The 14,709-nt window shown below is 35.3% G+C and overlaps 1 protein-coding gene across 1 annotated transcript in view; it reads left to right on the top strand.

Moving 5' to 3' along the window:
* Window positions 1-1,014: 1,014 nt before the first annotated feature.
* LOC121371365 (centrosomal protein of 170 kDa protein B-like) overlaps window positions 1,015-14,709 on the top strand; it is a 141,073-nt gene continuing 127,378 nt past the window's right edge. Inside the window, exon 1 of the mRNA XM_041497195.1 lies at window positions 1,015-1,160. Coding sequence (XP_041353129.1) covers window positions 1,152-1,160 — 9 coding nt within the window. The 5' untranslated portion in view covers window positions 1,015-1,151. The remainder of the gene's footprint in view (window positions 1,161-14,709) is intronic.

The raw sequence follows: 14,709 nt of genomic DNA on the forward strand, positions 1-14,709 counted from the left end.
AGTTGTTGGATGTCCGATATTTGATAATTCCAACATGTAGTCATCAGAGGAAATCCGCTACATATTTTTTTTCCATTAGAAGTAATCGATCTTTTATAAACACTCTCTCGCAGACAGAACAGCGCATACCACGGTATTTCGTGTTTATCGCATACTTTAATAAATCTGTTGATTTGTGGATCAGTGGTTGGGATGAGAAATAATAATAATAAATGAATCAGAGAATGGGTCCACCAAGAAGATTCGATCTACCAGCTGATCTCGATCCCGTCCTCCAAACAATAATTAAAGTTTGTTTTGTTTAACGACACCACTAGAGCACATTGATTCATTAATCATTGGCTATATGGGATGTGAAACATTTGGTTATTTTGACATATAGTCGTAGAGAGCAAACCGCTACATTTTTTTATTTTTTTATTAGTAGCAAGGGATCTTTTATATTTTCCAGTACATACCACAGCCTTTGATATACCAGTCGTGGTGCACTGGCTGAAACGAGAAATAGCTCAAAGGGCCCACCGACGAGGATCGATCCCAAATAAACCACGCACAAAGCGAGCGCTTTACCAATAGGCTACGTCCTATCATCCAAGTCATTAAAGAAGTTTATTTTGTTTAACGACACCACTAGACCATATTGATTTATTAATCATTAGCTATTGGATGTCAAACATTTGGTAATTTTGACATAGTCTCAGAGAGGAAACCCGCTACATGTTTCCATTAGTAGCCAGGGATCTTTTATATAATATATCATTATATGCACCATCCCACAGACAGGACAGCACATACCACGTCGTGGTGCACTGGCTGGAACGAAAAATAACTCAGCGACGGAAATCGATTCCAAACCAACCGCGCACAAAGCGAGCGCTTTACCAGTGGGCTACGGACCGGACCGTGATTTACTTTGAGAGTTAGAGATTATTCAAAAGATGTCGAACATTGAGTTGGTGCTTGTTTTCAGGAAAAGATAATGCACCTCTATTCTAAAAATAAAACGTATCGGTTCGCTGCTTTCCTATTTGAGGCGGGGTAACCTCAATCCCTGCAATCTCTCGTGTACTGTACCGAAGTCCTCGTGTTAATACATTCATATAGGACTTGTATTCATGTAGGTGTCATTAGTGGCTGGCGTTTGGAACACAATGGATGAGGTAAGTGCATTTATTGAACTCGGGGGCCGGGGATTGATGGGCATCCCAGCGTTGCAGCACGCCACCACGGCAGCAGCGACGTTGTTGACAGTTTAACTTGGAAATCATACAGGTTCATCTCATAATTTAATAAATCTGTTGATTTTTACACAAAAAGTGACAAACTGCTAGTAGCTACTGCCAAGGACGGTTGTAGCGGTGTGAGCTTAATGCAGTGTCCTGTTGGTTTACAGTGATGCTGACAGTGACAGATTTGATAATTGAGTACGTAGCATATAATTTTTATTGATGATAGTTCACACCAAATGAAGTTTTATTTACATTATTGCCAACTATTGATACAGCTTTCAAAATGAGTTGTCCACAGCTAAACAGAAGGTTTTGTTATTATTACTGCAATACAGTTTTAAAAAGCACATGATCAGGCTGCCCCCCCCCCCCTCTCTCTCTCTCTCTCTCTCTCTCTCTCTCTCTCTCTCTCTCTCTCTCTCTCTCTCTCTCTCTCTCTCTCTCACTCACACAGTGTGGGTGTGTATTTGATTTTTTGGTGAAACAATATTAAAAATAAAATACAAAATAAAACGTGGAAAAATTTCCCCATATAGTGCAGTCATCACACTCAGAGTCACTGTGTGAACATGGGATAGGCTTTATCTCAGTTGTAGACATTAATAAATCCAATTAGCTCAGTTGTAGATGTTAATATTCCAATTAACATATTCTGACCTTCACTTCACTGTGTTGTATATCCACACCTGAAAGACCCAGATAAAGAATGGCATATGTGATTACAATAAAACAAAATTTGCCCATTTTCTTTAGCAAATAATGTTTGACACCTAATGGCAATGGTAACCAATTACATAATTTGCATCCATGGTGTTGTTAAATTTAGTTTGTTTTGTTTAATGATACCACTAGAGCATGTTGATTAATTAATCATTGGCTGTAAGTGGATGTCAGACATTTGGTAATTCCGACTCACAGTCTTTACAGAAAACCTACTACATTTTCCCATGATTAGTAGCAAGGGATCTTTTATATGTACTTTCCTACAGACAGGACAGCACTTAATACAGCCCCTAGTATATGCCAGTCATCTACATTGCGGTCGCATATATGTGACCATTTTTTTCATTTGGCGACTAAAACATAGATATAAAAATACAAGTAGGTGCCATCTGGAGAATTGGAGAATGGGTCCATTGAGGGGTTTAGTCCTTCAACCCAACCACCTCGGGTGAGCGCTCTATCAACTGATACAGATCCCACCCCATCAAGGCAATGCGATACATACCCACGACAGTCAGGCTGATCTGTAGTCAAATAGAGGCATAAATATTTCATCATCATCACCATCACCACCAATGTCAACATCATTATCTATAGTTCTAATGGGACCAACATTTTTAGTATATGCAGCCTGGCATTAATACCTGAATGTTGTTTTTGTAATTAAGTTTATTAAGGACTTGACGGGTCCTGTAATTTGTTGCTGTGGACACTGAATGAAACAATTGCTGACCTCACTGCCAGTTGATTGATTACTTTACTGAGCTGACAAGTACTGAACATGTTTATTTATTTAGTGTTTAGAGATAGAAGTGCAAGGGAACTTGTACATGTTACCAATATATATATATGCATGTGCATGTACTTGAGTGTAGATTTAGTGTTATAACAACTTGTATTTTTGTACTGTAAAACTGATATGAGGTCATATACCATGTATTTAATGATGTTTAATTTTTTGTTGTAATGCCTGCTGACTTTTTTTTTTTTTAGAATAAAAATATTTTCAGGTTATTTAATTTTATTCATTTGGTGATTATAAGTATTGAAGGGTGTACCACTCTGTCCCAGTTTTGGAACTGCCCAAAGAGAACTTTGTTTATTGCACAATAGGTTTGTGTTTTTTTATGTTTAAAAAAAAAAAATTCAGTTTGGTTTGACATAAGAAGGAAAGTAAAAGTGTTTTGGAAATAACAAAATACACCATTTTTATGTGCAATTTAGAATACAGTTGGCTCATAAATGAATAACTTGCAGTAAATTTCATAGTACGAAAAAAGGTGTTCCCTGTGGGAAAGACTAAAAATACCTGTGTTAGTAAAAATTATCTAATTGTCTAATTACTTACATGTACAGACATCCGTTTAATTATTTTATTATGTAAATTGTTTGACTACATGTTTATATATAATTAAATTTCTGTTAGATTCATTACAACATAACATCATCCCATTGGTCCAGACATAGCAACGGGAGTTTGTTTAATTCTCATTGAATGTAAAAATTATGTCATCAGAAAACATCATATCTGATGACTTAATTTTATATGGGCAAGTTGTCTTAGCATGTTGATTCAAATATAATTATAAGTATTGTCTGTTATTTATTTTACGTTCCTGTGGGTATAAACAAAACAAATCATCCGCAAACTTATATGAAAACGACTTCGCCAATTCACACAGTTTGCAGATGATTTTTTTTGTTCATACCTTGATGAACGTAAAAGAAATAACAGACAATCCTTTAAAGTACAGTAAGAATATTTTCTGTTTACCTATACACCTGTACAAGATGTTAAACAAAATGTGCTATTTAAATGGTGTTGGTGTAGTTAGTGAAGTTAGTGAACATGTAGCACACAGATATGAATATATGTGTGTTCAGGTGATTTACCTGTGTATGCACTGATACACACGTGGATACATGAAGAATGTAGATGAAAGAGTTTTGTTCTACTATGTAGTGTAATTTACACTGAGAGAACAAAATATATGTTCAGAAATAGAATGTGTTGATGACCGTAAATCTGCTAGGCTGACTAGTTGTGAATATTGGTGCCAGACAGGAGTAAGGGAAGAGATGCTTGTTTCTGTGAATGATTCCAACGTGTGCTGCATGTGTGTGTATACACAGGTAATTACATGATGAGTTTCTGCTGCACAGTATTTTGAAATGAGGTTCAGGACTCTGCATTAGCTGAACATCAGCTGAACATCAGCTTGTTCTTAAGGACAAGGGAAAGATAGCCGCCTGGTACCCCCCCCCCCCCCCCCACACACACATTATATTGATACATGTATAAAGAGGGAACCTCATCCTAATCCAAAATCTAACACTTAACACTAACTCTGAATCTAACCCTAAATCCACTCTAACCCTAACCCAAACAGTAGGAAGGGTAACGGTTGGATATTTAACCAGGATGAGTATCTCCAAGCCTTCTAAATAGTTTGACACTAGCAATTGCTCTCACTCGTGCAACATGTTCTTCTGATACTTGTGGCAAAACCTTTTTTTTTGTCTGGTTTTATAAATGTTTTTTTTATTTAATAATTTCTTTTTTCAGATATTGATAAACAAGATATCATATTACAGATATGTAAAGTATGAAATAATAATTAAAATATATATAATTATTGCTTTGACGATGATTTTGATTTGAAAATATGGGCAGGTGGTAGGTCAGTGTTAGAGTACATGGCCACATTCTTCTTCTCCATAAAATTTAAAATACATTTTATTTGAAACTTCATGTGATTGCTTGCCTTTCACCATTTCAGGAGAGTGATCATGTTTTTTTCCTCTATCCCAACCAGTGCCCCACAACTGGTTGATTAAAGACCATAATATGTGCTGTCTTTGTTTATGGGAATGCACATATAAATGATCCCCTATTGCTATTCAGTAATACTAACAGCAGCAGTGTGTTTGCTTTCTGCCTGTCTAGACCAGGTGTCGAAATAACCATAGGTGAGACAACAAATACATGTATGGTAGCTGTAATTAAAATGTGTTGAGGTGCAGTTAAACAAATATTCCTTTCCTTTTCTAGATTTGAGAAAGAAGAAATGTTGCTTGATTTTTTGTTTCTAATTAGAAGACTTGTTGCATCTTTGAATGTTTTTCCCCCATTTTAAAGTATATTTTGGCATACAGAAATACAAATAAAGACAAAAAATAATATTTCCCTGATTATGTAAGAGAGTGTAAAAGAAAATATTTTGCCCAGAGTGTCATGAAAACAGTAAGGAATAGATATAAATGGATATGGATATAATATTCCCTAGATGATATAAATGTGTGTACATAAAGAAAAAATTATATGTCAAAAGGGTCATGAAAATAATATAAAATTCACAGAACTGTTAAACCACATTTATGGGCAATATATATATATTATATTCTATACACACCTTAATATCATTTGGGGAATATTACTTTTAATTATAATTAAAACTATAATTATGCTTTAACGCAATAAATTGTCTCACTTGTGTGTGCTTGCACAAAATTATCTCTGTGTGACCAAACGTCTGCTAGCCTCATCAAACACTGATTGATATTGCTAATTTATTTTAATACCTAAAATTACTGTAAATTTGACACTTCTTGCTCTTCTGCATTATTTCAGGAGTGGGTGAGATGTAGCCCAGTGGTAAAGTGCTCGCTTGATGCGCATTCTGTTTGGGATCGATCCCCGTCAGTAGGCACATTAGGCTATTTCTTGCTCCAGCCAGTGCACCACAACTGGTACATCAAAGGCTGTGGTATGTGCTGTCCTGTCTATGGGATGGTTCATATAAAAGATCCCTTGCTGCTAATCAAAAAGAGTCGCCCATGAAGTGGCGACAATGGGTTATCTCCCTAAATATCTGTGTGGTTCTTAACCATATGTCTGACGCCATATAACTGTAAATAAAATGTGTTGAGTGCATTGTTAAATGAACCATTTCCTTTCGGGAGAGCAGTTTATTGTTCACCATTGATTTTCAGACGATAAGTACTGAATTTAAAAGTAATATTCCCCAGATGGTACAACTAGATGTAATGTATATAAAAAAAAATGTTTGGTCCAAAATGTCATGAAAATAGTATAAACGAGACATTGCTTTTAAACCACATAAGTACTATATACACTACATGCACTTGTAATTTAGATAACGTGTAGCAATGTTACACCCATACCAGGATTTCTGCCAGAAAATTGATCATAAGTGCGCCTACTAGGTGGTCATGGGTCTGAAGTCTTTTGAAATAGGACACTACATTTATTCAGATTTAAATAGCAGTTCCTTTACTACATGTATATATATATATCTACAAATTAAAAAAACCCATATGCATTAACTTCCAAGATTTTAGGGTAAGTAATTTTACCCTGTGTACCCTCTGGAGGAAACCCTGCATACCGGTACATAGTACATATATTTAGTATATGAAGTAGCTGAAAACTATTAATATTTTCAAAATTTAACATGTGTCCATGACTTATCTGTGGTTTGTCACTTTATCATAATAACTCATCTTTTCTCACCCCCTATTGGGAGAGTGCATGGCTGAATCATAGTGTCAGCTTTTGATTAAAAACATGTCGGATATAAACCCGATCAGCTGGTACTGTGTTTCATACACGAAAAGTAAAGTCTACCTCTTTCTATTTCCTGCAGTCACTGATGCGGAAAATGACATCTTTTCCATGTGAAATGTTGTATAAGATGCTATTGAAAATGTAGATGATCTATTCTTGATGTGGGTTAGGTGGTGTCACCTTTATAGAAATACAAGTGTTATAAGGTTAAATGAAAATTAATTTAACAAAAGCCCCTACAAATGTGGTTTGTGTACCAGTATTCATATTACTCGGTTGGCGTGTTATTAGTTGTATTTCGTGAATATTGCTGTTAGCTGCACATGTGTGTCTTTATTTTCACCTGCTGTTTTTCACAATTTATAATGAATTGTGAGGGGTTTCTTTGGACAACTGGTTTACATTATAGTATACTTACATGTGGATATTGAAATCTGTTCTGTACCTGCCAGGGGAGTAGCTAGCATGTAAGTGATGTGCAAGCAACGAGTGGCAAAGCCATGAATGAATATGCGAGGGTCAGGGGTTCAGAAACATGCCTCCTTTTTTTTTCTTTTTTCTTCTCGCCTTTATGAAGTGAAAAGGCGGGATAAACATGTAAGTATTACGTGTACTTTTCTGACGGCGGCAACTTTTGTATTGAATAAAGTTTAACATTAAAGTTTTTCTTGTTTAGATTCATTTCTCACACACTGTCAGTCATAGTTCAATGAAACTTGTTTTATAGTTGCATCTATGGATGTTCATCACAGTGCCTGTGAAAAAAAAAGAAAATTAATTACACAATTTTAATTAAAATACTTTTGTGTTTGCTGAACATTAAAGTTTTGTGTTTAGCTCCATTTCACACAAACTGTAAGACCTCGATAAAACTTATTAAATAATTGTTTCTATGGATGTTCATCACAATGCATGTGAAAAGAATTGACAATTAATATAATTTTTTTTTTTTTGGATGAAACTGTGAGTGATACTGAATAAGTTTATGGTAGGCGAGACAGTTAATTCTGTGGAATTCTTGTGTCTGTTATGTTCCACCACTTTCTGGTGAATATAAATAATAAATGTCATCACTAGAATTACTACTGTATGCTGATAAACATAACAGAAAACTGTATGTAAACATTGCTTACATATATCAAACTGCTGTCTTGGGAGGATTAAAAGTAACTTCCTAATTAAATACAGATATGTGTGTCTACATAATACCGGTAATGTTATATTTTTACCGTATTAGACTAGAATATTAAATTATTTGTTTTAGAGAGGTATCTGTAATATACATGTAGGTCAGTGGTTTGGTTTTTCCTATATATTAAAATATTTGAGAGAATATTAGTACAGTATGGCCTCTAGAGGCATTTTACTGCTTAATAAGGGATGGCAACTGGAACAAATCAAATTAATTAATAAATTTTCTTCAAAAGAATGCACATGCATATTTATGACAGTAATTATAAGTGTCTGTACATTGCATGTATCATTCATCGAGTCCATCTATTTCCTGTGCTAATTCACATGAGTATGTGATCCATCAGTACTGGCACAAGATTGATTGTATTTAGGGAAGTATCGCCGTGTATGTTGTATGGAACTGCTTGAATAAGCGGTCTGGGACACATTGGATACTGGTTGTTGAATATTGTATTGATCAGTCACTGTGTTTGCATTCCCCAGCAGCTTACATAGAAACTGATGGAACAAATATGCCATTCAGTCATTGTATGCAAATGTATACAGTTTCTTGTGACAGTGGTGGGCATGTGTTTCACTGAACCCTGAAGTCACAAATTAGTCACAAATTAGATATCAATAACATCTGTTCTTTTTTTAATTTTTTTTACTGTGTAGGTGTGATAAAATGAGCTCACACACCAAAACACACATAGACACACTCTCTCTGTCTCTTTCTGTTTCTCTCCCTCTCTGTCTGTCTCTCTCTCTCTCTGTGTGTGTGTGTGTGTGTTTGTGTGTGTGTGTATGTTTTGGTGTGTGAGCTCATTTGATCACACCTACACAGTAAAAAAAAAGAAAAAAAAGAAAAAAAGAACATGTTATTGATACCTAATTTGGTGACTTCAGGGTTCAATGAAACACATGCCCACCACTGTCACAAGAAACTGTATACATTTGCATACAATGGCATATTTGTTCCATCAGTTTCTATGTGTGTGTATATATATATATATATATAGTAGAATCTCATTGGCTTGAACACTGTCAGTGCATCAAAGTCTGTTCGACCTATCGGGTAGTTTGAACCATGCATTTGGCCATTGTCAGGTGCTTCTGTAACACAAAAATCAATTGAACAACCAAGCATATTTCCGTAAACCGGCTTGGGCGAGATGGTCCGATTGACTAATGAGTAACGAAGTTGCCGTCAAATGTAAGATCAGATATATATTTGTAACAATTAGTTATCACCGTTAAATAAACAAATAACAAACACACTGGTAGTCTGTATTTATAAATATTAATTAATTTAGAAAGTCCTTCTTTATTATGCTGCTGCAGTATCTTTTACGACATATTGCACAGGCGGAGGCCCTTTACCTGTAATTGTTGCAAACACTACATTTCATTGATCTATCCCGTACGTCAAGTTAAAAACTAAATATGCCGACACTTATGCAGAGAGTAGCGATTAAACTGATTAAAGTATACCTGCGTGGTATGCCGAGGCTCACCGGTTGATTGGTGTTACATTTGGTGTTACATGCAAGGTTCATTCATCTAACAATTACTGCATTACAATCGTGTGATCTAGTATTAATTTGTTTCCCTTAAAGATTTAATTCCGAATTTATAATAACTTACTTTGTGACTGACGTGAAAGGGTTGATGAAAAATTCCTACATAAATGATTTTTTATATTTCTTCGAATAGACTTAGCTAAATATGTTTAATTTTACAGTTCGGACCACTAAACTGGTTCGAGAGAAAGGTTCTGTTCGACCCCAGGGGTATTCAACCAATCAGCACCAAAATAAAAGGGTTTATTAGAGAGAAAAATCGGGACTTTGCTCTTGGTTCGAGAATACCGGTAGGTTCGACCGTTGGGCATTCGAGCCAATGAGATTCTACTAATGAGATAGAGGGATATATATATATATATATATATATATATATACAGTAAAGTACGCTTATAACGAACTGCAAGGGACCAGCTTCATTGGTTCGTTATAACAGTAGTTCGTTGTACACATTTGCAGAAGTTGGTAATTTTTATTCCGAAAGTCGGCCATTTTGAATTTTGAACTCAATATAATAGTAAACAAAATAAAAAATGCCTTGGTGATTATAAGACATTTATAAAAAATATATCATTTATTACAATCAATAAATACAACAAAACATTACTGAAAGATGACATCAAAAGAGTTTAGTGAATTACATGTACCTAATCACGTTTCGTCACGTAATCACTAATCGTGGTTTGTTTACTTAGCGTTGGACGCATAACTTCTAATGCCGAGTCAATGTCCGCAATGCTGTCAAATACTGGCAATCGAATATCTCCTTTGCTCTGAAAAAACAGTCTGACTGTCTCGAGTGCCTTGTGCGTTTCAACTGCTGTGGGCGTTGGCTGTTCGGGTGGCTCCTGTGTATCGTCCTCTGGTTCCGGTATAATTAGTGACTTAATCCCTTAATTGATACCTGTTCCCAAGTCCAGACAAACAAAAGTTATTTAGGCTGTTGTTTTAGTGCGGTCGTGCAGTCGATCCCACGGCTTTGCAGCGTTTTACACTGATTGGTTTGATACGTAATGCTTCCGGTATTCACGGTTCGTTATGTAAACACTTATTTACACTGGAATTAACTATTTGGGACCACAAAATTGGTTCGTTTTAACAGTTAATTCGCTATACATAGTTCGTTCTATACATTAAAATGTATTACTAATATATAGGGGAGAAAATCGGGACTTTACAATCAGTTCGTTCTAACCGGTAGTTTGTTATAAGCGTGTTCGTTCTAAACGTACTTTACTGTATATATATATATCCCTCTATCTATTATTAATAACTATTGTAGATAATACATTTACAGACCAGGGGCCTAATTCACAAAGGTCTCTTAGGCTCGGCTAGACAACAAAGCATCCTTTTTGCAAGTCTTTTAGCAATGCACTGCGATATCACAAAGTTGTGAGAGTTTAAAATTAGACCAGAGGGATTTTTCTCATAAGAAAGTAGCACTGAAAATTCTCAATTTCTAAGCTACAAATTCCCAATATATATTTTTAAATCATGTCTCTTGGAATACGTTAATTTAACAGTGGTGCACTGTGTCATTCAGTGGCCAAAAAAATATATCCGAAGTATGATTTACTCATGCTAATTTTCCCAGTCCCATCAGACATGGGACCCTGGCAAATAAAATCCTGGATAAATCCCTGCAGACTGAAAACATATCACATTGATTATATTTCTAGTGGAAAAAAGTAAAGTGATCTTTGTTGCTTCAGTATACGCCAGTGGCCATGTAACAATGATATGGTTTCCATGAAAATCAATTCTGTTTATGACTCTTTTTTTTCTTCTGTGTACAATCAAACCTCAGTTAAGTATTTATTTGTGTTTATAGGTTGCATGGTACCAAAGAAGAGAGTTCCGTGTCAAAGTTTGAGGTGTATTGTCAAATATTTACAAAGTAAAAACAGCTATGGATGTGATTGACATTGATTATTTGTGCAAATACTATTATGCATTGACAGTAAATAAATACAGTTTTATTTGTTATGCAGTATATGCCAGAGGTTGAAACTAATGCTGGGTACCCTAAAAATGGAACTGCAATTTTCAGCAAAAATAACGGTTGCTCATAAAAACATTAATTAAATCTCTTAAATGGGATATGACCCCCCCCATTTTCTTGCAGGTATATTAGATGTGAGGTGCCACATTTTTTATTGCTGTACTTCCTGGGTGTGTTGATAGGCTGACTATATCAGTTTCATTAGTAGACATTAACATTATTGGCAATAGGAATTGATTTGGTCTATTAGAACCTCTAGTAGTACTATCTACTTGTATGCACAGTGCTATGCGCTAGAACATATTTCCCAGTGCCAAATAATCTTTAAAAACAGGTAGTTGGAAAATGTAATAGAGGTGTCTGCTTCAACAAATTTTAGAGTATACTCACTTTTCAAGATATCAACAGTGAAACTCTTGAAACCTAAGATATTAACTGTAAAATTGGACAAATAAAAATTACAGTAATTGTTGGAAACCAAATCTAGCTATTGCATCACCTTAACTGAACCATGATGGAGTGAAATCCATGTCATCTCTTTTGGCAATTTTAGTTTTTGAATTATGGACCATTGCCATAATTCAATTATTTTTACAAAATGTCATTAATAAAAGGAGTATGGTGGTTATGAAGATGGTTGAATAAAGTACATTTAGGGACAAATCAAATTATATTTGTTCAAGTAATACTTTGTTAGACCATTAAATAGGTCAGTGGTCTGTGACAATATGCCTTTTAACGGTGAAACCCTTGAAACCTAAGATATTAACAGTGAAACCCTTAACCTAAGATATTAATGGTGAAACCTTTGAAACCCAAAATATTAACAGTGAAACCCTTAAAACCCAACCCTCATTAAAGAACTGATCCCTGAAAACTAACTTAACTCTTGGATACTATATACACATTTGATCAAAGTTAGACTCGGAACAACCATAAAGTGAATAAATAGCTGTTGATTTAGCTCTGTTAATTTAGCTATTATTTACATCGCTGTGTGTTAATATAATTATGTGGCCTGAATCTTTAAGCAGCTAAATTAAAGTGTAGTACCTTACTGCCAGACAAGGGTGAAACTAATACTGATTTATGATCAACAAGCTGTACTATAAACAGTGATGTATACTAAACAAATGTCCATAAGAGATTTATTACGAGTGTGTTTTCAATCGAATAACATGAGCAAATGCAAGTGATACCTGATTAAAAACACACGTTGTAGTATAGTTGGTCTCTTATGGGACTGAATGTAGTATTCTATTTATTACAATGCACAACATTGTTTATTTGCATGGCGATGGAATTTCTTTTGACAAACAAGTTGTGGAACTGCATACAGCTAAAATGACTACGGTAGTAAAGATGGTGTCCCTTACGAAAATGACATCATTTATTTAAATTGTTCATTACAGATTGGTGTGATAAATACATATTCCCCACCCACATATCAAATCACTTTTTGTGTACACTACATTAATTCCTAAAATATTACATGTATCGGAATGTTAGTCCATGTATTACTAGCTGCCAATAATTGTTCTGACTGGTACCTGTTAAGAGCTTAAGACTTTGCTTTTTATAGATGTATAATCTACATTTTGTGTAGTCAATATTTGAGTGATCTCCACAATGATTGCGGTTAAGCTGAATTGTTCTGAGCAAGTACAGGTATATATCAGTGTAAACAAAACTGTGGCATGGAGTATTAGTAAATTGTGGTCTTTCATCTTTGAATTGGCTGTGTATGGTAGTAATATTTCTTAAAACTCTAGTCTCAAAAATATTTTTAATGTTTAAGCAGATGGTGCATATAAAAGATCTCTTGCTGCTAATCGAAAAGAGTAGCCCATGAAGTGGCGAGAGCGAGTTTCCTCTTTCAATATCTGTGTGGTCTTTAACCATAAGTCTGATGCCATATAACTGTAAATAAAATGTGTTGAGTGCGTCATTAAATAAAACATTTCTTTTTTCTTTTTTTTTAATGTTTAAGCATTTCGGATAGATTGTTATGTAAAAACTTTTTTTGTTTCTTTTTTTTTGTTTTTGTGAAGTAATATTCATTGTCATTATATCTTACTAACAATCTAGGTCACATTCAAATGCAGTTTTAGTTAAATATACAGCATGTTGTGGGGTGTTACAATGGTATGCAACAGCCAAATTTGTGTGTAAGAGATATGTATATGACCATATGTACCATACAAAAAGTTGAAAGTTGCCTTTTGCCACTTTAGAAAGTTACCTCAAAGTTGAACCTGTAACTTGGGATTCCCAGTCTGGAGCTTGACGCGGTAAGACGTGTTTGTTTTGCTTGTGCACACTGCACGTGCTTTTGCGGCTCGACTTGGGGATCCTTCACTTCGTTGTTTTTGTCAGCGAAGTGAAGTTTTCTACTGGGATGTATGCGGCCATTGGAACTGATGGAATGCTTCTCGTTTCGACAGTCTGCACCACCAGGTTGGATTCTTTTTTAGCGAGATTCCTTGCCTCCACGTCATTTCTCTGTCTGACTATGTTGACTTGTTTTTTTCGTGACTCGTATGACGGCCATTCTGCAGAATGCCATGGTTGTTCGTGTTTAGTCTCTACATGTCTGATCCTGTCCTAGCAGCACTGGAAGATTGACCGCCCCACTCTAAGAAGAAATAGGAAGTGGGGTTGGCCCCTACTACTCTTTTCTAGACTTTACTTTGTTTTATTGTGATACCATCTTGTATCCTCTGGAGTCGGGCCCATCCACACCACTATACCAACCCATGACAACTGGACTATACCCTAGTCTGATTCCCTCTCTCGTTCAGATGGATCCGGCTTCTCAAGATCTGTATTTCAGCACAGCACTACACCTTCAACGTCTATTGACTGTCAATCTAGGGGTTTTCTTGACAGGATGCAACCCATCTTGTCCCTACAAGCTGTGCACCCTAATGGTTTTAACTAACGAGGCCACTCACGTGGACATATAGATAGGACTTTAAACTTTTAAACCTTCGTTCAAAAGTTTATGTTGAAATTACTGTCTGTTTTTAATATTATTAAATAGTTCGATCTTCTCTTCTTTCTCTCATTTATTTTTGGACTGTCCTTCTAAAATGCTCCAAATTATATAAATATTCGACCGAGCAGTCAATTCTTTTTATTTTTGGCTTGTAACTTTTTTTTACTAATTGCTATTTTCAAAATTCTGCCCATTTTCAACTCTACCCCACCCCCCTGCATCCTGAGTCAGGCCACCGATCTTATCTAATTTCTTTTTGACCACCCAATCTAATCTAGCGACCAAATTTAATGAGTAGAATTTTCTTTATTAATTATTTTAATTAGAGATGCGCATCAAAATTTTAAAGGCTCACTATTTAATTTTGGGATGTAAATTTCAAAATTGTCCGCTTAATTTTTTTTCTGTCC

The sequence above is a fragment of the Gigantopelta aegis genome, chromosome 4, assembly GCF_016097555.1.
Source record: "Gigantopelta aegis isolate Gae_Host chromosome 4, Gae_host_genome, whole genome shotgun sequence".
NCBI classification, from domain to species: Eukaryota; Metazoa; Mollusca; class Gastropoda; order Neomphalida; family Peltospiridae; genus Gigantopelta; species Gigantopelta aegis.